This window comes from Paroedura picta, chromosome 4 (genome assembly GCF_049243985.1).
Source record: "Paroedura picta isolate Pp20150507F chromosome 4, Ppicta_v3.0, whole genome shotgun sequence".
In the NCBI taxonomy this organism is placed as follows: domain Eukaryota; kingdom Metazoa; phylum Chordata; class Lepidosauria; order Squamata; family Gekkonidae; genus Paroedura; species Paroedura picta.
In genome coordinates, this window is record NC_135372.1 from 85,627,694 (window position 1) to 85,652,361 (window position 24,668).

General features: G+C 53.2%; 1 protein-coding gene across 6 annotated transcripts in view; it reads right to left on the reverse strand.

Annotated features, from left to right (window-relative positions):
• The window catches only part of FOXD2 (forkhead box D2), an 82,002-nt gene extending 57,635 nt beyond the window's left edge, over nucleotides 1–24,367 (reverse strand). For 4 of the 6 annotated variants that reach the window (XM_077333824.1, XM_077333821.1, XM_077333822.1 and 1 more), the window contains exons 1-2: nucleotides 22,556–24,367; nucleotides 18,230–18,428 (exon numbers count right to left, since the gene is read on the reverse strand). In XM_077333824.1, coding sequence (XP_077189939.1) covers nucleotides 22,633–23,973 — 1,341 coding nt within the window. In that variant the 5' untranslated portion in view covers nucleotides 23,974–24,367 and the 3' untranslated portion in view covers nucleotides 18,230–18,428; nucleotides 22,556–22,632. Of the gene's footprint in view, nucleotides 1–5,045; nucleotides 6,621–18,229; nucleotides 18,429–19,341; nucleotides 19,931–22,555 lie in introns of those variants that run through there. The other 2 variants (XM_077333820.1, XR_013230321.1) reach the window with 2 other exon arrangements.
• Nucleotides 24,368–24,668: the final 301 nt, after the last annotated feature.

The window sequence follows — 24,668 nt, forward strand, 5'->3', positions numbered from 1 at the left end:
GCTAGACCGTGCGATTGGCCTCCAGAGGTCTGGGTATTTGAACCGGAACCCGGCTAGCTCAAATAAAGAGCAGTATAAAAAGGATCAAAGCATGTTGTTGTTGTGTCCAGCAACCAATATTTAGAGGTACACTGCCCCGATCAAGGAGGTTCCCGTGATCTAGCATGACTAACATACTTTGATCATGGACCCGTCTTCTTCGATTTGCTGTGCTTCCCATTTAAGGTCTTCCAAACTACCGGCCATCGGTACATCTTGCTAGTTAACTGCACTGCATACTTTAAAATGCTCCCCTCCTTTTATAGTCTCGCTCCTGCCGCTTTTCTGGGTATTTATATTCCGGTATCCCATTCCTTCTTGTTGCCTCTGGCTGCCTGCTTGACAACCGGGGCCCCAGCCGGTCCGTGCCACCCCCTCCCTTCGTCGTTTCCTCCTCGTCGCGCTCGCAGAACCAACATTTTTGCAGCGATGCGGAGGCAGCTGCGCCAATGTATCATCAGCCTAATTGGAGAGGTCACATGTTAAACCCTCGCTGTTGTTCGAGCTAATATATATGTGTCCCTCTGCTGCCCATTTGCCGATTTCCCTTAAACCAATCATTGTTGCCAGGTTCGCTCCTAGAGCAATGATCCAATGGGTTGCCAAGGCAACTATAATGACATTAAAATGGAGACAACCCACCCACACCTTCTCAGCGATGGTCCCCCCCCCCTCCTAACGCACGCATGCAGGACGGGAAGAGAGAGCGAGGAACTACGATGCGTTTCCCGGCGCTGTTAAGGGCTAGTAAAAGAGGGGAAACGCTGAATCACCAGATCCGCAAGACCGTTAAGCAGGAACTCTGATACTAGACGTCATTTGCCACCCAAAGCCCCCAGAGTTTATTTCGAAGTGCTTGGCTTAAGAGCAGGAGTTAGATCCTACGCTGCAGCCAGGAGCATGCCAACTTAAGTGGCTTGTGACTCGCAGTCTCGGTGCTCCTGGGGATGGGAGAGAGAACCGGCCTTTAACGTCATCAAAATGGCTTTAAACTGGAGCTCGATTTAACTGGCGACAGTAAGGCTCGTTTCCTAAGCGCATGCCCATGCAAAGCAGTCCTCGCTGAACTGAAAGCAAATGTCTTGGGATCTATGGTTGTTGAGGCACGCTACAAAACCGAAGTGGGCATGCCTTTGCCCCGTGTCGACTTCAGCCCTTCTTGGAGGAGAATTCGGTTTTAAATGTAGGAAAGCCCCATCTGTGTGTTCCTTTTCAATTTAGGTTATCATTCATAGGTACCGACAACCCCCCCCCCCCCCCCCGCGAGTCGCTGGCTGGATTGCAGCCCAAGTGCTGAGTGCGTCTAAAAGGTATGCTTGTGTTGAACCATGCATAATTGTGAGAGTTCAGGAGAGAATTCGAATGTGGAACCGAAGAGAGAAACTCAAAGTGTGTTCTTCTCACCTCTCGCCTCCCCAGAAAGACATGTGGAATCAGCTAAACGCAACCACACGGCCAGTTAGGCCCCACACACGCGCGCACACACGCACACACACACACACAAGCTCTGCACTGCATCCGGCCCGGGATTATAACGCAATCTTTTAACTCCGATCCTTTAACTCCGGCCAAAGAGAAAGGCGGCTGCTTCTCCCCCTCCGCCCCCCCCTTTTTTAATGTACCCACTGTCTAAACACAAGGGGCGACACAGCGGGACGAGGAGAAGGGTGATGCCCAAAATCTGTTAGTGGCATAAAGGCAGCAGGGTTGGAGAAGAGCCCTCTCACATACAGAAGAGTGACAAAAATCCCTTTCGCTGGAGCGTCCGGACCTTCCAAGTTCTCTAGGGCTCTTGAAGAAGGCGATTCCAGCCCAGCAGCCCGTTAAAGAGCAAAGATTCGCGTCTCTGGGGAAAGGGAGCTTTGACTCTCCAAAGCTTCTCCCGGGAAATCTCGGTCTCTAAGGTGCCGCAGGGCTCCCGTCTCGGTAGAGGCGGCTACTCCCCTGAAATGACGGCGCTCTTGCAAGGCGGTGATAGTTTCTGGACCCCTCGAAGACTAGCAGCCTCCTTGGTTACCTGACCATGAGAGACGCTCCCTCTCCGTTTGTTCCAGCAAACAAGACATTGCAGACCAGCGGATCTGACGGCGCCAACCTTTGGCGGAGCGCAGGCTGGGATAAACGTGTGCATCCAACTTCACTCAAAGCCCTGGGGAGCGGGTCTCTGTTCAAAGCAGGGACAGTCTTGGGATCTCCGGGCTACACCCATGCCACACCACCAATAAAAAATCCCCCCCCCCCCAGTCTCAGGGGAAACATGGTGAGGATCTAGATTGCAGGAAACAAGAAGGTGAAAGGGTGGGAGAGGGTGCAGTCCTGTGAACACTGATGGGGAAAACAATCCTATACTTTTCGGTGGGACATGCACAAAATACAGTGTCTTGACTTGGAAGAAAGCGCCGCTGAATTACTTCCATGTAAAGTGTTCTTGGGACTTCAGCTCCCTAGACAAATAAGGGCTACTCAACTGAAGGTGGCTTGCACACCTACTCTAGAAGTTAGTCGCTTTGGTCTACCGCTAGTTTCGAGTCCGGCACCCTCAAGATTTCTGGAAAAGTCAAAGCTCCTTTCGCCAGAGTGCTTGTTCCGTGGGGGAGCAGTTTAGAGTGTGGGACGCAAAGAGCCAGAGTCCCATAGGAGCTGAAAGGCTATCAAAAAGACTATCCGGCATTGTGGGGGTAGACTAGATGACCCAGGAGTACCCTTCCAGCTCTGTTAGTATGTGATTCTATGAATGGCAGGGAAGGAGCACTCCTGAGTCAAAGCCCAGACTGTTGCGGTCAGTGTTGGACTAAGATCTGGGAGGCCCCGACTGGAATCCACCCACTGGGCCATGGGAGCTTCCCGAGCTACTTTGGCCCAGCTGAACCTTCCACACAGGGTTATTGTGAGGATAAAATTGAGGAGATTATAACCATGGGAACGGCTTTGGGTCTCTATGGGAGAGAAGTGTGGGAGAGAGAGAGATATGCTTTGCTTTGTTTGTTTGTTGTTGTTAGGTGCGAAGTCGTGTCCGACCCATCCCGACCCCATGGACAATGATCCTCCAGGCCTTCCTGTCCTCTACCATTCCCCGGAGTCCGTTTGCACCTACTGCTTCAGTGACTCCATCCAGCCACCTCATTCTCTGACGGCCCCTTCTTCTTTTGCCCTCAATTGCTCCCAGCATTAGGCATTTCTCCAGGGAGTCCTTCCTTCTCATGAGGTGGCCAAAGTATTTGAGTTTCAAATGCATATGAAGACTGCAGCAAAGAAATGCTGATGTTGCAGAGTCATAAACGTCAGGAGGATTACAGTTCCGAAGTGGTGGGAAACTGCAGGAGCATCTTTTCTGAGCCTCACCAGAACATGGATTCTGTGACCTGAAAGTCCCCCGAACTGCTACTTCCAGATAAATCTGCCCACCTAAAGTGCTCACGATCAGATGCCAAGCATATGTTGCACTGTGTGCAGACAGGTATCTACACCCGTCAACACACTTGAACACATATCTGCAAAATATGCATTCTGTACTAACCCCCCTCCCCCCAATCTCTCAAGACAGCGGCAGCTCAGCCACCACAAAGTGAGAACTGGGGACTGGGTCCCCAATGGGACCCACGCAGGGCTCGATGCTGCCCTTTCTTCCTTGGCGATGGGGGGAACTGCCCTCCGTGGGGTTTCCGAGGCAGGAGCGGTTCAGAGGGGGCTTGCTTCCGAGACCTGATGAGACCCAGCGAGCCTTGTGTGCAAGCAAAACATCTAAATGTTGCTCTCGTTCGAGAAAAGGTTCACTCACCGCAGCGCCCCCCCCCCCGCCCCCGCTTCATCGGTGTACTTGCGATGGACAGCTCTTCCAATGGGCATTGCCGCCAAACGGGGCAGCAGTCCTGGCCTTTTGTCCTTGTAAGCTGAGCGTTACGAAATCCCCCCCCCCCCACACACACACACACACACATACACTTTTGCGGTGGACAACATCAGGCGTCATCCTAATCTGGGTCTCTATCCGCCTGCGGTTCAACGGAGGAGGATTTGCAAGTGAGATGCGCTTTTAACGTTGGAGTGCTGAGACCGGACCTCCTTGCGTGGGGGGGGGGATGCCCCATTCCCCAGGAAGCGTCATTCCCTGGTCTCCTTTTCTATGTGGCCGCCTGTCGCGGTCCTTTTTCTTCTCCGACCCCTCTGAAAGGGAGCCCACCGCTGTTTGAAACTTATACCTCCTCTCTAGTAAGTTCAGACCTTCTCCTCTTACAAATTATGAAGGATTTAGGTTGAAGGAGAGGAAAAAGTCGAATGATCCACTCCTGGGTGTGTGTGGGGGGGGGGTTAGGGTGTCAGCGTAACAGACATATGATAGACATCTAATGAGCATCAATGCGCAGCTGCCTCACTCAACCTTGCAAAAGTTTCTATCAGCCTCATTTGGAGTGCCCCCCCCCCTTAAACGGGCTTCCCTGGCAAAACGGTTCAGAACAGAAGCATCAAGGGTTAAAGATCTCCGTGCAATAAAAAGTGCTACAAAAGTGACCGATAAGCAGGGAGGGCGCTAGAATGGAATCAAGATCCTGCCACTCAGATCCCCCTTAACAATTGAAGAGCGTTTTTTCCCCCTTGCCTTTTATATTTATTTTATGCACTCAGGATGGGTAGGAAGAACCTGAGACTAATCTAAGGGACCGAAAAGGTCTGAACTTGCAGCACACCTTTCTGGTCCTCTTTCTTCCTTACAAAGGCCACAATCCACGCCTTAGCTATTGCAGAGAACTCCCAGTGATTCAAAAAGATTTGGTTTGTGGGGCACCAGTGGAGCCAACTTAACAAAGCTCCTTCCTAGTGTGCTGCACTAACCACTTGACGACACAACCCCCCCCCCAATCCTCCCCGTTTTAGTTTCCCCTAAGAACTGGATTCCGTGACCTTTCAGCCTGCTTAACAGAGGAAGTAGGGGGGACGCCTGGTAGTGGACCGAAAGTCTTAAAACCAAATTTTCAAATAAGGAAGAGATTCTGGCTTTGTGGGCTGATTATTTATTTGGATGCAGTTGCAGTTTTTTGCAGTCAGGAAGTCCCCTCCAAGCAAGGCATCTGGCAGCCGTAAGAGGAGACTCCCTCAGCGGCTCTGCTCCTCTGGACAGGGTCTTCAACAGGGTCTTCCGCAGCTGCTAATCTGCACATGGGCAAAATCCTCTGTGGTCCCCACGTTGTGGAATGAACAGCCTCCCTAAACCTCCCTCCCACTCTCCTGGTTTCCCTCAAAGGAAGCAAAACTGATTGTTTAAAAGGGGTTTTGTATTATATCTGGAAGTACACATTGCAAAGTTACTGAAATAAATTATAAGGGGATCTGGTATAGACTGCTATTTGCCATGAACTGTAAGTAGGAACTTGCAAGGTAATCATTGCATGGTTTAATGTGTTATGTTCATATTTATGCTTTCCTTCAGTCCTGTCACTTGTTGAATGCCCCATTTTGTATTGACTGGCTGTGTAATCCGCCTCGACTCCCTGTGAGAAAGGCGGACTATAAATATTGTTAGCAGCGTCACGTGAAAATTGGGCAGTAAACCAAATTAGCGATTCCCTGCAGATCGATAGCCTCCTGATTAGAGGTGCATTAGCAGTCTGTATGAAATTGAGCTCATTTTCTTCAGCTAGGGGCAGAAGGGGTATGAGAAATCATCACCTGGCAACGCGCCTGGAGTGTTCTATGTCCGCCGACGGTTCAGAGTTCCGGCTTGAGTAACTTTGAAATACTTGTAACGTTGAAATGTCGAGACTTGACCGAAAGGGACTTTCCTTTCGGCGCCAAGACTCGGAAAGCCCAGTCCCTTCGCTCTACCGGCGACGAGCGAAAATGTGAACGCGACCAAAATTATAACGGCGAGGCTGGCGTTCGCCTTCGTCCGCCCTGGGCAGCGCGGCTGTCCCGCAGATGCTCTCGGGAACCGCCACAACGCGCAGAACACACCGGCCGGGGGCGGATGTGGAGTTTCGGGGAGCGGGGAGGTCTCTCCAAGGACGCAAAGCACCACCTTGTGCCCTCCCCCTCCCGGGGAAGCCGAAATAGTGGGGGAGGGGGATTCCCTTTCCCGGGAACACAGGGCGGGATTCCTCAAAGGAAACCTGAAAGATCCATTTTCTTTCAATGTGGTTGTTAACTTTAAGCAATAACTTTTGCTTGGTTTAAAATGGAATCACGAACTTGCTTGTCTGGTGGACTTACGAAAGGCTGCGCTTATTTGTAAAACTTTGTAAAACTTCGGAGGAAACTGTGCTTAATGCGGGCGGGGGGGGGGGGGAGCAGGGAAGGCACCTCCTCAAGTGTCCTCCACGGATCCTTGCGGACGACCTTTCCCCTCCCGCTCTGTGCCGAGCAACCACCGGAGTGCTGCAGTTGGCTCCACGGCGGCGTGAAGATGGACCCAGCAGTGTGGCTGCGCCCTCCTCGGCGAAGGCAGATCGCCCATCTGTTCCGCTCCCGGTGGCTGAGGGGAGAAAGTGACCCTGGGCAAAAGCCAAGAGGACCGACCGACTGAGGCAGAGCGCGACAGAGGAAGGAAGAAGCACCTTCTGAGCCTTGGCTTCAATCCCCGCGCCCTCCTGTGAAGAAAAAAAAGGGGGGGTGGGAGGGAGGCTACATCATGGCTACAGATTGGAAAAGAGATTCTATTGGGGGAGGCAATTTCTTATATACTTTTCTGCAGTAGCAATAGTGTTACCTTAAATGCTTAGAACTGGATCTCTCTAAAGGCGTGTGAAGGCTCTATTAAATGTTTGATAACTGGAGTAAACTATTTTGCATGCATTCTCCTCTACGTAGTGTCTAAATAGTGGAAATATTTGGCTTGTCTGTTGTTTTTCCTCTTATAAGTTCACTGTGCTGAAATTGAGAAAGTTTCACTTTCGCCTAGAAATCATTACCTTTGTTATTGTTCAATAAAATCAGAATCCAGGAGCACCTTTAAGACCAGTCTGAGGAAGAGTGCTTGTACTCCAAAGCCTGGAATAAATTTTTGTTGGTCTTAAAGGTGCCACTGGACTCTGATTTTATTGTGCTACTTCAGACCAACAGGACTACTCATTTGAATCCTTGCTATTGTTGTTATTCAAGGGTAGCGAGAGAGGCACTTTGCATATGCTCGAAGGCATTCATTAGTGTGGAACCGAATGAGGGATTTGCCAAGTCATTCAGGCTTGGGGACATAGGCGGTGAATCTAGAGAAGTGTCAAGCAGAAGGCAAATGTGCCAGGAGGATCCGGATGGGTCCAGAAAGGCATTCTATTCTGTGGACTGCATAGTGAGGAAGCGCAACGGCACAGGTTTGTGCAGGAGGCCTTCTGTTTTGGATGGGTTTAGACCCCAAAGTTACTAGGAAGGAAGCAGGACCCCAAGCTGTTCAGTTGTAGAGCTATGTCCAAATGTAACCCTCATTACTTCACCAGCCTTTACCTGCGAGTCTCAAGGTCTGAAGAATGGGCCAAAGCGAATCCACCTTACGCGTTCTGCACATGGTGGGCAATGCACTTCCAGGAGCTTTAAAAATAGATTTTCCTGTTTTGCAAGGAAAACCCAGCAGCTAAAGCACATTTACCACCAGGACCGACTCGAATGCGACTTCTGTGCCCCCGAGAAGCCAGGCGCCTGCTCCTCCTCACCGTTGCTACAAAGAGTGAACGACTCCTTTTAAACATTGTATGGTTCTGTTTATTGTTGTGAGCTCCGCCGCCTTGGAATGCGCTGGAAAGGCGCAGCCTATAAATGCTCCTTACAAATATACCAATAAACAACTTCCCTAACTTTTTATCGGACACGAGCCTCTGCGAGGTACCCGGAAATAGACTGTATAAAGGCTCTCTCTCCCTTCACCCAAATCGGAGCCGAGCCGGAAGTGTTCGATGCCTGGGGGGAGGGCGAGGGGGAGGGACATTGCTTAGGCGCTGGGTGACCAACAGGCGGCCGTCTTACCTTCTTCATTTTGCATCCAGAGGTCAGGATGTATTTATACTTCAAACCGATGCCTGATTTCCCCCAGTTTAACTGTCCCCAGCGGATCCTGGGAGTGCTCCACCGGGACAAGCTTGCTCCCTGCCCTTCCCATTGCAATCCCAGAGTCTATAGGGAAGGAGACTGTTTCACCCCGATCTTAAGCCTGCTTACTCTCAAGAAAGCCCCGCTAAGTTTATGGACTTTCTCTCAAATGACCGCGCAGGCTCCGCCCGTAGTCCAGGTGTGTCTTTGGCGCTAAAGCCCCACCCTGTTCACTGGCTTGGTTCTTTTGCAGTTCCGGGGACCGGCTGTCATTTCTCTCTCCTAGTCGACGCAGAAAGTGCACGATGCTGCAGAGCGTTTTCAGCCCACCTCCCCGCCAGGCCTTCCGAGCGTTAGAGGGAGAGGGAGGCTACCGTGAGGGGAAGGCGCCATTGCGAAAAGGGCCCAGTTTCCCACCCCGGGCTTCCGTGTCTTGGTTCAAGGGAGCGGGGTCTGCTCTTGGGCTCCAGAAGACAGAACCGGCGAAATTGGCCCCGCCAGCCTTCCGGCGCCTGTCCTCCGACGGCGCCGCCATCGACAGGTCCTCCCAACGCAGCCCGGAGAGGTTAAGCGCCCAGAAGATCCGGGGCTGGATTTTTGAATAGTTGCCAGGCATATTTCTCAAGTTTCTGCCCGGGTTTAAAATACCAGCGTTCTTCCGTTCGCCCCGCAACTGATCCAGGAATGCTTACCAAGTAGTTGCAGCCGATGCACAGACCGAGTCCGTTTGGGAGCTCAGCCAAATCTCCAGCCACGCGGACCTGGCAGCAGCCCGAAGTCCCACTGCAGCCAGATGCTCCCTTCGGAGGGCCTCCTTATCCGTCCCGTCCCCCAAGGGGCTCAGGGCCCCAGCTTCAGTTCTCCCCATCTCCCCCAGCTTGTCATGGCTAACAACTCCCCATACACGCACCTGCGAGTTTCGTGGGAGTGTGGGGACCATACAACTGGCCCACGGAGAGAAAAATCCCCATCTTTTTAACAGGGGCTTAAAGGGAAGGGATTTACCTTCACACCTTGAAAAGTTTACACTGCCAGTATCTTCAGGATATCTCTGTTAAAGAGACAGCATATTTTTGTTCCAGGCTGTTGGCAACCTGATTTGAGCCAGGGTCTCCCAGGTCTTGTCTGACGGTCTAAGCACCACACTTACACTAGCAGGACAGTCCTGCGCAGAATTACTCCAGTCCAGTCCTGACCTGGAAAGCCCAGGCAAGCCGGATCCTGTGAGATCTTGGAAGCTAAGCAGGGCTAACCCTGACTAGTATTTGGATAGGAGACCTCCCGGGATTTGGGTGGTCGTTTCTCCAAGGACTACTAGGGGTCATGAGTGGCAATGGCCTCTGAACATCCTTTGGTCGGCTGCCAGACAACCCTCTCGGATCTCCTGGCAAATACCAAACACATGCTGTACATTAATGAATATATAGACCCGACTCTAACCCTCTCCGGATCAGTGGTTTTAGCCTCGTGCCACCGTGCATAGGATTGCACAGTCGCTCCCTCCCGACTTGACAGCCTGCCGACTCAGAAGCAAGGCACTACCTGCTGGAGTGTGGCTTAGACGGAAATACGACTGTAATAAAAGATGTCAACTTCTTCCTTGGGGAAATCAATCCCCTGGGCCTGGTTGCCCAGTAAACCTGCTTCAGTGCACTTTCTTCCCACGCACCTATAAATCTTGGAAGCCGACCTGACTTCCGCCCAAGTCAGTGGGTCCAGGATCGAGGTGGCAGGAGGGGAACCGCTTCAGGCAGCGAAGCTCGACCCGCGGAGGGTTCGGAGACTCCTGCCCGTAGAATGGGGGATGGCAGGAAGGGGGACGCCCCCTAAGCTCAGCTCGATCTTCCCAGGAAATTATTTATGCTTTTATTTAGAGATATTCGGAGCACCAGAGCCAGAGAAGAAAGAACAACAGAAATCTCGCTTTCCCTTGATTTCCATCTTATTGCTGGATGTGAGATACTGCAGAATGAATGCAGGGAGAGTCCAGGGCTCAGTGGTAGAGCACCTGCTTGGCCTGCCGGCTCAGTCCCCGGTATTTCCAGTTAGAAGGACCAGGTTATGAGCCACCCCTCTGCTTGAGAGCCCTGCCAGTCTGAGTCAGCAGCACTGACTTGGATGGAGCAAAGGGTACGGCAGCCTTATCCCTCCAATCAGTTTGCTGGCCTACTTCCACCCTTTGACCAGGGACGCCGGCGATGCGGGAGGATTGAAACACACTCCCCTCTAATCCTAAATAGGCTCCTCGGGAGCGCCATTGAGCGGAGGGGGACTCACTTCGGAAGAGTGAGACACCGGCTGGGTCGGCAAGTGAACCTTACCCAGGAACAGCCGGCGGCGAGGAAATCCATGTCCTTGTGCCAGGCCTTCCCGGGGGATGCAGCAAGCGCAATCCCCATGGTGCCTCCTGAGACGTGCTTGCCACTGGATTCAGGGCTCCGGGGGCATGAGAATTGCTTCCAACCCGCGCCTGTCGGAGCGTAGGGCGGAAACCGGGATGGTGGGGCGGGCGGGCGGGGAGCTTCTTCTTCTCTGCTCGTCGGCTCAGTCCCGTCTGGGTGCGGCTGGGCTGAAGGCGGGCCTTCCCACCAGGCTGGCTCCCCTTCCCTCGCGCCCCCATCTTATGATCCCGGCAAGAGCCGGGAGGGGAGTCACGAGAGGGAGATTTACACCGAGAAGGCCTTGGCCGCGTGATCCTTTCGGTTTGCCGAGACCTGTGGCGAAAGGATAAGGCTCGGGACGGCCCCTGTTGGCCACCAATACTCAAGGCCGGGGTCCGATCGCTTCGCCCGCCAGTCTTGACATTAAGGGCATGCCAACTCAGGCAAGACAAACGGGGGAAATGCGAACACAACATGCGTTCTTCCACGGCCTCGACGCCCACGAGTGGGAATTACAGCAGGGTTCTTCTGCCAGACCCATTTGGGCCGCGTTTCCAGGACGCAATCCTAGGGCACAGAGCCGGGGCAGCCAGACGCACCGCGCTTTCAGAGGCACAAGAGAAAGCCGAGGGGTCTCCCAGTGCAGCCGGAGGTGAGACCCGGACTTGAGCTCTACTTCCGCCCTGCGGAAGCAGCTAATGCTTGTTACTGGGGAAAGAGGTCAGCACGGAGGGGAACTCGAAAGAGGGCAAGAGCGTGGCCGTGAACATTCACCGTTTATAAACACGCCTAATAGAAGATGGCCAAAGGCGGGGAAGGGGAGGTCGGAGCTAAGAGGCCAGAGCTGTCAAAGTTGTACGGGGTGATTCACCAGGAGTCGGTGAGCACTGCAAGAACAGCCAAGGGATTCGTAGCCCTTGGGGATCCGGAGAATCGTCACCCCCCCCCCTTCCCTGCCTACCAGGTTCGCCTTCATCTCCTCTCTGCTGAGGAGGAGGAAGGGGGACTGCCCTGCCTTCTTTGGGCTTGCGGTTCTTTGGGCTTGCAGGCGCCTCGGAATTGGCCCAGCGATTCGCCGCTTGTCCTTCTGCCCCTCCCACTGGCAGGCATTGAAAGGGGCCTAATCCAGTTAAATATTAGATTACTCTTTCCAAAGAACCCTTGCGCCAACATCCCGAATACACAAGAGAGGAAGACTTTGCCTGTGGTTTCAGTGGGACCTTCCTAGACCTAATTAAGGGGGGGGCAAGGTTTAAGAAGCTGAAGGGAACGAAAGTGGATTGAATCCTTTGATAACTCAACTGAAAGCGAATAAAGATACTCTAGCATTGCGACAATCCTTCTTGAGCCTGTAAAGACTACAAAGTTGTCCGAGAGTAAACTTGCTGAAATATACCAATACATGAGAAAGGATGCCTTAAAAACAACAAAAAGAGAGATTTCTCTGGGGAAAAGGCAGCCATAACTTGTGGTAATATTGACCAGTTCTCACCGGCGACAGATTACAGTTACAGTAACAGTTACAGATTGCAGTTAGCTTTGCCAAAGGAGAGCTAAATAGAACCTCCGGGTGGGAAGGTGTCTGGGTAGACGGGAGCAGCCAGGGCTCGGGACCCACCGTGCTGCAGGTGTCCAGCTGGAAACAGGCTGCTAGATTGGCTGCTAGATTGGAGGGATTCTTAGTCGGATCCAGCAGGACTTATTTTCGAGTTATTTGGAAGGATTGGGTAATGACTCTTGATTCACGGTAGGTGGGAGAGGAGGGCTGGGCTAGGGGGAAAGGGAAACTGATTGCCCTTCCACAGTGGGGCTTCTGAATTGATTCCTCTAAGAAGAGAAGATTAACTGTTGTGTTTTTTTTTTGTACCCCACATTTTACTATGGGAAGGAGGCTCTCCCTACAACAGAAGGGAGGGGTAGGTGAGGTAGGTGAGACTGAGAGAGCTCTGAGAGAACTGTGACTGGGCCAGAGTCACTCAGCTGGCTGCAGGTGGAGAAGTGGATACTCCAACCCAGTTCTCCATATTAGAGGTGGCTGCTCTTAACCACTACACTGATATTGCTCAAATTGTTCGTTTTACATTTTAAAGGATAGACTTTGTCAGATACAAAAACAGGGCGTTGGTTGAGAAGTCACCTTAAATAGATATATTTTTCAAGCTGAAGGGTGCGTGTGAATGTCTTGCCAAAATAAGCGCAATCAGGAAGCTAAGGCCACTGCTAAGGCTAACAAACACTATTCGAGAGTCCGTGTGTGGCTTCGGCTGCTTTCTTCCTCCATTTCCCCCCTCCGGCAGTCAAGCAGCTCCCTGGCTAAATTATTTGATCGATAGTTGTTCTCTCTCGTGGATTCCCCCCCCCCCTCGGTCGATCAGGAGCCATTAGTTTTTGCATTTGAATTAGGCTAGAAGATCAAAAGCTTCCTTCCTCTTGGCACCTGTTGCTGCAGCTACGTGATACAAATATTAAAAAGCGAAGGTGCTTAAGCCGCCACTGGTGCTTGTATCCTGCTAAAAGGAGACCAATCCAAGGACTTGGACCCGGGCTCTGCAGTGTGAAAGCCTGGATATTTCCTGCCCTGCGATCCACCCCAACACTTCAATCACAATAAAAAAAAAAAAAACCCCACGTCCGTGGAAGTCCAACTCTAGCCCTCCTAAGCAGAGCTGCACCCTTCTCTAAGCCCACTCGCTGACTTCAAAGCATCTGGAAAGGCGTGAGCCTGCCTACAATGGCTGCCGTGAGTCCCCGAAGGTGGCAGTGGAGACGCTGTGAACACGAACTTGCTGAAAGGCCTTGGAGAAACGTCTCGGGTAGCAAAGCAGAATTCTCATGTCCTTGCGCCACCTGACCAAGACAAGACAGGCAACTCCTGGAGCCTTTTGTACATTTAATATCATACCGGTTCCGACCACATTCACGGTTCACATTTAAAGTAGTTGGGGGGGGGGAGAGGGGGGGGAGACTGCCATTCTGTTGGGCGCTTGCATTGCCTAGAACACCCCGCTGCCTTTACAGAGAGATAGTTAAATAAAATCAGAGTCTAGCGGCACCTTTAAGACCAACAAAGTTTTATTCAGGGCGTGAGCTTTCAAGTGCAAGCACTCTTCGTCAGACAAAGAGCAGGAGAATGTCTGCACTCGAAAGCTCACGCCCTGAATAAATCGTTGTTGGTCTTAAAAGTTCTACAGGACTCTGATTTGATTGTGCTACTTCAGGCCAACAGGGCTACCCACTTGAATCTAGCGATAGTTAGCAAGAGACTTTAACTGGAAGACTTGTTGTTTCAGCAGGTTTCAAGATAGCTTGAGGTTTCCAGCGCACACCTAGGGTGCAGAGTGGACCACCGGACTGCCCTCTTCCAGAGGTCGGTATTCTATGGCGGGGATGGGCCTTTACTCTGTCCCACAGGAAAAGGGCTATTTATCAACTCCCTTCTGGAGACCACCGGCATGGAGCCCAGCCCTGGGAGGTCCTCAGCCGTCAACATCCCCCTACCCCTCCCAGGCAGGGCTGGAGCCGTCCAGAAGGCGTGTACGTTCTTAAGCCCATTCCACGTTTGAAGCCGCGCTTTTAATAATTAGATTCACATGTTCGACAGCTCAAATTCCATCCAAACAGAAGCATTTCGAAGACAGCCTCTTTGATTCCATTAACTTCAATGGGACAAAAAACAGCTTACATCCAAAAGCTTCAGTTCAATTGAGCTTGTGGCTCAACAGCCTACGCTGAAGTCAAGAAGAGAAAGAGCAGGAGAATGTCAGTGAAGCAACACAGAGAAGGAAACTCTATTTACTTTAATAACGTCAATTAATTTGGTCTTAAACGACATCAAAAGCTCCCCTCTGACTCCAATAGAGAGGGAGAGAAAATCAAAGCGCCACCTACTTCCCAGGCCCTGGTCCTACCCAAGCTACTTCCTTGAGAGTAAGTTTCTCGGCTTTGATTCCAAGGGGGCGCCTTTGGGATCCTGTCATTTATGGCCGAACCTGTTAACTTTACTTCGGTTTAAGTCCGTAGATTTCAAGTTCGTTTAACTCCCTAGTAAGCAAACGATCTGAACAAATATTTCTTTCCCCTCCCAAATCTGTACCACTACCTGGCTGTTGCCTTGAAAGCGCTGGAAGACGGAAAGTTTTCCTAACCCTTTTTTGTTTTGTTTTTTAAGACTGTAAAAATAGTTCCCCCCACCACCACCACCCCCACCATTAGGAGTCAAGCAAAGATTGAAGAGTCTGAGCAGCATTAGGGGAAAGAAACACGAGCCCTATGCCCGTCTGCTAGTGCAAATGTCACCGGAAGTGGGTGGCTCCTTTGAAGAGGTTTCAGTCCGCAAACCACTCGCTGGGAATTGGCCAGTTGGGTGTGGGCACTACCGGGCAGTTGGTGGGGTAGGGAGAGTCAGAGGCAAAGATAACTTTGGCCGGGGTAGGGTTGTGCCAGATCTGCATGAGCACAAACTCATCGCCCCCTTCCCCACCCCCAGAGGCCTGGCAGTCACTTCACTACAGCCAGAGGTCTTCCTTGCAAATGTCGGCTCCTTCACCCTTAAGACCAACAAGGATTCATTCAGGGCGTGAGCTTTCGAGTGCAAGCACTCTTTGTCAGACTGTGTCTTGCACTCGAAAGCTCACACCCTGAATAAATCTCTGTTGGTCTTAAAGGTGCTACTGGACTCTGATTTTATTATGCTACTTGAGGCCAACACGGCTACCCATTTGAATCTTTGGCTTCTTCCCTGGTCATCCAAGCCGAGGCCGAAAGGGCAGTGGGCTACTTAGCCCTGGTGAATTCCTGAAACCCAACGGTGGACGTGGCCCCAACTGTTCAGCTGCCGGGAATTCTTTGTCCCCTCTAAAGCGAACGCGCCACTTAGTTCCTCTGCGGATGCAAGAAGTTTTCTGTTGTGTTTTGCGCCGGACCAGGGAAAGGAGCCAGCAGAACAGTTTCGCGGACAGAAGGACTATGGCGACCCTCCCCCCTCACCAGCAAACCTACCTCTCTTTCCCTCCATGCTGTGGTGGGGGGGGGGGTTCCCCCAGCAACAGCATTTTCAGGCATTTTGAGGAAGCTGTAGCAGAGGAAGGGACCCAACTCCACCCGCGTGGGGTGGGGGGATGATACGTTTCCATTTCCGCTCTCAGTGGGTTCAGTACCTTGGGCCTCCCCTACTCGGCTTTAATCCTGGCACTTCTTCTTTGGCACTCGAAACCACCTGTGCCAGACTGCCACCAGCCTCTTGGTTTGAAAGAGCTTCTTCGATTCCCCGCAGGTTTGCTCTGAAGCCTCCTGACTGCCGCAGCTTCCTTCTGTTTCCAGCCAGGTTGGCCTCTGGCACCCGCTCCCCCTTGCCCGGAGAGAAAAGATGCTCTGGGAAAGCTTCCACCTCCAGCCGTCCCCTCCGCGCTCGCCCGTGGCCATTGTTTGCCTTCAATAGCGCTTCCCCATCTCCGCCGCCTCCTGCATGGAGAGGCCCGGAGCGCCTATTCTTCCCTGTCGGGACGACCTGCATCGGGAGCGGCCCCCTCAAAGCCGCCTTCCGAAGATGGGCCCGGGTTTCAAGGCCGCTAAGCAGGGTAACAAGCGGGCGGTCCCTCTGGCACCCCTTGCCGAGCCTTCTGACAAGACTCCTTACATGTGGGGAAAGACAGGCGGGGGAGAAGAGGCTTTTGAGGACCAGAACTCTAGATTTTAAAAAAAATTAAAAAGAAGACGCAGAAAAGGCGGGGGAGTCTCTAGAGAGGAAGGCAGTGGGTGGTCGCTGGCCATGCCTTCCAGCCCCAGGCCTTGACTGTTTCATACATTTCTGGTGGTGGTGGTGGGGACCCATAGTACCAACAGCCAATCTACACTCCGCTGAAGACAAAGTTCTTCTCACTGCAGCAACTGAATGGCTGATCCGGCTAAAGCAACCCTATAAATGTCAGGAGCACTTCATATTTCCCATAAGACTATGAGAAAGTATCAGATTTTGGATCCCAGCCTTTAATCTGAAGAATGCCAACCCCCAACACAGGCGTTGGCACACCCTTTTACGTTCAACTAATCTTATCAGCTTATTAGTTGCGGCTTTAAAAACAATACAGGCAAAAATCCAAACATGACTAATATGACTTAAAAAAAAACAACTGCAAAATTGCCACAGTCGGGAATCTGAAAGGCATTATTGGTGGGAGTCCTTAAAAGTACTCAAACGAATACCGTTTAGGGGTGAAAGTAAAAAAAAACCCAACAGTGTATTTTTATAAAGGTTTGGAGGGGGTATGTAGAGTTTACCTAATACAGTCTTTCAAACACGGAGCGCTTATTCATGATTAAAGTTCCCCCTTCAAACAGCTGCTGTATCCAAGTGTCTCTTCTAAGGAGGGCTTTGCTGGTAGGAAAGAAAACATCCCACTCTTGCCTTGCTTTGTAAGAGTCCCGGGACTGTGGGCTTTCAAGATGCAATGAAACGGCCACGATAATTAGGGCCTTAAATTTACCGTGAAGATTTTGCCCATTATAGCTGAAGAAGGGATATCTGGGCTTTAAACAAAGTATGCCCTGCACAGCTTTCTATACACGCAACCGAATTCACGCTCCAAATATTTTTGGGACTCTGGTTGGAAACAAAAGGTACAGTCAGAGAGGGGAGGGGTTGCGATCCTGACCTCCCTAATTCCTAAATCACTTTCAAACGCGCCTGCAGGCTTCTGGTGGTGACAATAATGGGAACCAGAAGAGGCCAAAAGATGATCCACTTAGGAAAGAGAAGGACTTGATTGTGAAGGGAAAAGACCGGGACGGATCCCAGCGCCAGGAAGAAACCGCCTTTCTCTCCCGCTCCTGGATTATTAACCCCCCCCTCACCATGCCCCCCCCTCCCCTTAAAGGCCAGGCCTCGGCACAAGGACCTTCTCTCGCACTTCCAGAGTGGAGACAAGGCGCTACGTCGGCACACTTTTCAAACCTCGCTGGACCACACTCATCCTTCGCAGGCGCCTATTGCTCCCTCCAGTTAAGGAAGAAAAGCGACGGGCCGTCTGGGGCCGCGTTTGAAAGAGACGGCCGCTGCGAGCATCCCGGCCTCGTCCATTTCCCTTCCGCAGTCGCCTCCCGCCCACACGTTCCCCGCAGAGACGGCGTTATAGACGCTGTACAAAAATCAATCACCAACACTGCAGTAAAAGGCATTTCGAAACCTATCGGGTATCAGAAGGCAGCGAACAAGACATTTTTGTTTGACAGTCGGGGAGAGCATGAGGTCTAAATCCGCTCCTGCTATTCATCCTCTGCTAAAACGTTTACGGGAATCGGGTCCCTTTCAAGAAGCGTGGCCTTCTGAAATGCAGTTTGGCAGCTGTAGGCCGCTTATTGGTTTCAGGCAATACCGGAGCACATTTAGCAACAGAAAAGAGCGAGAGGCCAGGAGCACTTTAAAGACAAACAATATTTGTGGCAAGGTCTGGGCTTTCCTTCACCCCAGCCACGCACCGGTCTTAAAGGCATTCCTGGACTCCCGCCCTTTTCGGTTGCTACAGGCAGACTAACACGGCTGCCCATCTTGATTCAGCAACAAAACAAGAAGTCATGCACGTCAGAACTCTATTGGAAAGGAAACCGCCGGCATCCAGATCACCAAAGGACTTTCCTGACGGTAAACTTTCCAGGCTCCTCTCTGTTCTATGGCCAATGAAGCTTTTGCACAAACCGGAAGGCAGGAGAAGAAATGCCTGCGGAAGGCCCACTGCCACCAAGCCGCCCACCCGCCCGCCCTGCCAGGCGTAGAGCCCCTCGTGCGCAGCCATGGCGTGCCGTACCTTGAGAGAAGGGACTTCTCCGGGGCTCACTGGGCGCCTCCTTCTTAAACCCCGGCCCGGAACCCTCCGAGAAAGGGAGAAACGGAGGTTCGTGTGCGGGCTGCGGGAGAGAAGACTTCCTTGGCGATCTTCAGGTCGCCAATAAAACCACAAGGGCCTGTCGAGGAAGAGCATTTGCGCCGGGCACATGTGCGCTGATCTAAAGAAATTTAAACAGAGACCATTAAGGGAGACGGGGTGGGGGTGGGGGTGGGGGTGGGGGTGGGGGTGGGGGTGGGGGTGGGGACCAGCTGGACTTAAATTATTCCCCCGAAAAAGTCCTTCCAAGGGATGCTTTTTTCGAGGTGGTGCACTTCTTACTGGGGTACGGCTAGTACTGAGGAGAGTCGGGTGGATTGGTTTGGAAGCCCGTGTCCCTCCCGTGAAAGATGGTACCCCGCACGGGGTGGGGGTGGGGGTGGGGGTGGGGGTGGGGTGGGGGTGGGGGTGGGAAGCAGGCTCGGGAACCTTTTCACCAAGTGCCCAGCTGACCCTCCCAGAGAGCTGTTTAACTACCAAACTCTAGCTGGGAAAAAAAAGTAAAGGCATAAAGCGACACCCCTCCCCCCGCACACAGGCACACACACACTCATCCCCTAATCCGATGCCTCCCTATTTTCCGACCCACCGCGCGGGTTTCCCGGGGAGCGCGAGATGTGCGGGGACGGGGGCTTCTAGCTCCCCTCGCGGGAGACTCGTCGCCTCCCTCCGTCTCAGGCCAAGGGCTCGGCAGGGCCGCAGTCAATTTTCAGGCCACTTACTTTGCAATTGTTCCTCCGAGGCTCTGGCTCTGGCCTAAGCTGCTTAGGCATTACAACCTTTAACCCCTGAACTCCAAGTCCTGTCCCGGCCTCCCATTTTGTGCACAATTCAGTTTTCCCGGCAGCTGCTGAAGAGGCCAACTCTTCGCTTCCTTAGCTCGCCACCGAAACCTGCGGGGCTACTTCGGAATTCCATCGCTAAAGAGAAATGGTTGGCCTCCGGACGCCCCAATTTAACTGAGGGGCTTGGGTGTGAGGAACGAAACGGTATAAAGAAGGCCAGCCTTAGGCTGCCTTTCTAGGAACACTTACGTGGAAGAAGGTCTCCCTGAATTCAGAGGGGCTAACTCCCAAGTAAATGTGGAGGGTCGTCTTGCGCTGCGGGTCTCACCCAGCTCAACAGAATTAGTTTGCAAGCGTGCCTAAACAGAGCAATTGGAACGTATTAATTGGAATTTATTTGCCAGCGAACTCGTTTAGAATCTTAATGTCAATCAGCATGAAGCCGAGACCTGCGAGGGAAGTGGTGTGGCCCATGCTACTCGTCCCCCTAATCCCCAAGAAAAATCTTCAGATGGGTCCTAAAATTGATTTCACATGCCTGATCAATCCCATTTAATCCAAACTGCATCTTCGGAGCCAACTGCTTGCTACCAAATCATCGACCGAGTGAAATAGCTTTCTTTCCTATTGGGAGCCAGGGAGGAGTTTGCATGCACAACTTTGGAACACACAACTCCCCCCCCCCACAAACACACATGCTCGCCTTTTCTCCTCAGCACTTTACAACCACGGAGTTACTCAGTTGCCGCAAAAGCGAGCGGAGAGGGAACTTGTTCCCCGCTTCGAGGCTAAGGGAATCAAAGGCCACCAGTGGGAATGGGCCGACCACCCTTCTAGGGACGAGCTTCTCACAGCAGTCAAACAATTTGGACTAAAGAGAAGGTAGCAGGTCGTGGGGGTGGGGGGAAGGGGGAAGGGGGAAGGGGGAGAAAGGTGGCAGAAAGAGCTTCGACTCTCCCTCCCATTTGTAACCATGTGCTCAGCAATCTGGAAAATAGAACCGTTGGCCTCCCTCTGCTCTCCTCCCCCCCCCCCCCACCTCGCTTTCCATGTCCTGCCTTGTAGTCTCTTTTGTGGGCAGTGGACATGAAAGGGGACGACCAAGTGTCTGACAGGGGATCGCTTTTCAAAAGCAAATGTGGGCCACAGGGAGACGCGAAGACCACTCGCTGGGCCTGCGGGGAGGGCAAGACTCTTTTCAAACAACAACATCAACAAACTGGGGCTGAAGGCTTGCAGGGAGGCTGTATTGAAAGACAGATGGAAAATGCTACAAGAATCCGTCTTTCTTTTTTATACCCTCCCTCCCCCCATCCTCATAGACCCATCTCTATGAGAGAGTCCATTAGAGGCGAGTAAAAGCTAGTAAATGAATATTTTAGAAGGGGGGCTTTGACTTGATTCATTCACTTATCCCTCCTTTCAAGGTCGTTTAATTGAGAAATTGACAAGGCAACCGCTAGGCGAGAGATTAAGGGAATATATTTAAACCGACCATTTTCAAATTTGTCTGCAAATATAGACATTTCAGAGCAGGGGCTGCACAAGGAAGGATGTCTGTTTACTTTGTAGCCCCCCTTTCCCCGCACAAATTAAGGCAGGGCTCTCAGATTTCAGATGGTCAATCCAATCCTTCAGGCTCAGGAGTAAAACCCTTCCATGTCTTGCCTCCCCCTCCCCCTTGCTTCCATGTGTCAACATTTCCAACCAAAACAAAACGGGGAGTGGGAGTATAACTTTTCCTCCTTTAGGAACTGCCCGGCAACTTCGAGTATTTTCTGAAAACAAGCATTTAATTGGTTGCCAAGCATAATCTCCAGGACATAATCTCCAGAGGAGTATGATGACTGATATTTAAAAAGTCAGTTCAAGAGCTTTCGACTTGAAACTACTGGCTTGAAAGAGAAACAGTCAGCCTCTCTACATCTGAAAGAACAGCCTCTCTACATCTGAAACCCTGACCAGAATGAATCTCAGCGCTCTAATTAGTAGAGAAGGAAGCTAAAGTCTGATTTCTAGTAATAGGCAGCCTTTCCCACCGACAGTAAACCCAGACCTCAGTAAGGTTGAGTTTAGTTTACATCCCGAGCATTGGGTTCAAGCTAAGGACTCAGGGACCACCGCCGAAGTTGATCTACTTAATGCAGAGATCCAACTTTAACTGAATTGTGGGTTGTCACCAAACACCACGATTATTAGTTTAGTTCAACTTATTTTTAAAATATCCTCCATTAAGCCTTGGCTGAAAGCCCTTTCGAAACTGGAGTGCTTGGGCCTCTACATTGCCCAATTTTGAGCACCTCCACCTTAGTTACTGTTTTTTAGTTTTTATTTATCCAACGGAATATTTTCCATTTAAATTTAGGACTTTAATAGGCTGCTAGTAAAGTGAACTGCTCCCTCCCTCTTTTTCCGCCCTCCCTCTAATTAAGACAGCCAATAGCAAAACCGACTGGGTTTCTTTTAAAAGAATTCACAAACATTTATTAATTTACACCAAAGGTGGACGGGAAAAAAAATCACGTTGCCTTTTCCACATCAAATTATTCACAATTCTTTCAATAAAATAGGAAGGGTGCACAGCTGTTGGGGGAGGGGGTTACGCAGATTCTGGCGCACAATATATACACACAAATCAGTCCAGATACACAAGAAACACACACGTTGGAGGGGCGGAGAGGGGGCGGATGATGGCGGGGAACAGAGGGCTTTCTGATCGCGCACCACCGTTTAAGACTCACGAATCTAGATCCTGACTACCCCTCTTTAGGGAACCCTGACTTCCAATCCTAATTTTCCCCATCGATAGGCAAAGGAAGTACCCTGACCTTAAACAAACCTTTTCAGAATAAGAAAAAGGGAGCCGCAAAAGAAAAAGAAGCATCAGCCTCGCCACTTTTCTCGTGAAGGGCGGTCCGGTCCACCAGTTCTCCATGCCAGGGCCTAAGGCTACGGTTCTTGGGAGTCGGGCTCCGTGAATTCAGCGGGACTTGCTTCCGAGCAAACATGTGTCGGGGGTGCTGCAAGCAGACTGGACGAGGAAGCGGAGAGAAGGAACACGCTATCTCTGCAGATATGCAAGCACAAGATACCGGTTTTTTTATGGAGGAGTTCTGGGAAACATTATGGGGCTTTCCCAGAAGCTACAGCCAGGATTTCCAAGTTTTGGAGAATCAGAGATTTTTTATCGGGCTCGCAGGATCCTAAACACTTTCACGGAAGCAAGACCCAATGAATCCCCTGGACAATAATTCCATGTGGAGAGTTTAGGATTCCGGTATAGACAACTATCCCTAGCTGACTCTTTGAAGTGGCCAGAATCCACCCCCACCCCGGTATTTTCAAAGAGGTTCTATAGGTGAAATCTTTCCCACTCGCTAAAAACCCAACTTCAGTTAGGCAGGCGGAAAGACCCCAAACCGATCCCAATTCGAAACAGTCTCAAAAAAGAAAGCGTTCCTACCTTTGAACCCACAATGGGGAGAGGGGAGGGGAGGGGGGGGCTGGTGAAAGGGGGGCATGGTGGCGGTGGGTGGCCTTTTAAAAGGGGCAGCTGTTGAGGTTTGTGAGTTTACTGGAAAAGTTCTGTCCTGCGAGGGAGTCGTGGGCGAGGTTCAAGTGGTTCGGGAGGGGCGTCAGGGCCGGAGAGAGCATAGCCAGGACTTGCGCCTGGCCGCCGCCTTGGCCCGCCGGGAAAGGCGAGGCGGGCGTGCTGCTGCTGGTGCTACCGGGCGGTGGGGGAGCGGCGCCGCCGCCACCGATGATGTTGTCTATGGAAAAGGAGGGCCTGGTGCCGGCGCCCTGGTCCGTCTTAAGGCTCTGCAGGAGGGAGGCGGTGGGGCTGAGCTGGCCGGCCGGGTAGAACGCTTTCCTGCAGCTCAGTTCGCCGCCCAGGAAGGACGAGAGGCCGCCGGGGAAAACGGACGGGGCCGCCGCCGAGGCTGCGGGGCCCGCCGGTGCGGGCAGGGCGCAAGGCGGGGGCTGGAAGGGGAAAGTCCCCACCGCCGCCGCCGCCCCGCCTCCCGCCACAGGGTGATGGTGGTGGTGATGGTGGTGGTGGAAGCTCTGCAGCTGGAGCCCGTAGTTGTAGCCGTAAGGTCCGTAGGCGAAGCCTGGGAGGAAGGCGGCTGGGTCGGCGGCGGCGCGCAGGAGGAGGTCGGGCGGCTGCGGGTGGAGCTGCTGCTGCTGCTGCCGCTTGAAGCGCTTCCTGCGGCGCAGGAAGGAGCCGTTGTCGAACATGTCGGCCGACTCCGGGTCCAGGGTCCAGTAGTTGCCCTTGCCCGGGTTGCCCGGCTCGCGGGGGATCTTGACGAAGCAGTCGTTGAGCGACAGGTTGTGGCGGATGGAGTTCTGCCAGGCGGGGAACTTCTCGCGGTAGTAGGGGAAGCGGCCGCTGATGAACTCGCAGATCTCGCTCAGCGTCAGCCGCTTCTTGGGGCTCTGCAGGATGGCCATGGTGATGAGCGCGATGTACGAGTAGGGCGGCTTCACCAGCGGGTTCTTGCCGCCCCCGCCCCCGCCGGCAGCGCCGCCCGACGACGACGAGGCCGCTGGCACGCCTGGAGGCACCGCGCTGGGCACGGCGGGCGAGTGGCTGTCTCCCGGAGCGTGCTCCTGGCCACCCGGAACCGGCGAGAGTTTCCCCCGGGCGGGGGGCTTGGGCAGGAGGCGCAGGTCCTCTTCCTCTTCCTCCTCGCCCTCCTCCTCTTCCTCGCCGTCGCTGAACTTGGCGGGGCCATGGTCGTGGGTGGGACCCACCACGTCGATGTCTCCGTCCTCCACGTCGGAGAGCACCTCGTCGTCGTCCTCCTCCTCCTGGGGCGAGGGCGCCGCCAACAAGGCGCACGGTCTGCTGCTCCCGCTGCTGCAGCCCAGGGTCATGGTCCCGCCGCTGCTGGTGCCGCAGCCTCTGCCGTTCTCTCTCGCCGGCCGCTGCCGCCGCCGCCGCTTCGGGCGCCTCCGCTTGGCCACCCCCTAGTGGCGGAGCGAGGGAGGAGTCCCAGGAGGCGGCGCTGCCGCCGCCGCCCCCTGGCCCGGGCCGAGGAGGGCAAGGAGCGCCCCACGCGAAGTCCCTCCCCTCGGGCGGCGGGACCAGGGAGGGGCGGGGGCTGCGGGGAGGCGCGGGGGAAGGGAAGGGAGGGGGAGAGGTTGCTGCCCTCGCCGCGCAGCTCTGGCCCGCCGGACCTGCTCACTTGCACTGAGGCGCTTTTGCAGCGCCAGGAGCCTTTATAGCGCTGCGGGCGCATCACGTGCTTATGCGCAGGCAGACCCCCGCACGCCCTCCCAGCCGGTGCCAGCAGGGCCTGTGCTCAGCGCACACCCCCCCCCCCCGTCCACTCCTCCTGCCCTGCCGGCCGCGCCATCTTGTGCGTTCCCTCTCCCGGCGACAGGTGGTTGCTTAACGGGGGGGGGGGGCGGCGGGGGGGGGGCGGGGAGACTTTCCTCCAGGAACCAGCAGGGGCTCTCCGGCCTCTGGGCGGGGCCGTACAGCCACCAGACCCGGCGCCCCCCCCCCCAGTCCGACACTCGCCGAGCCCCTCCCGCTGCCGCTCCGTCGGGCTCCGCACCTGGGCCGC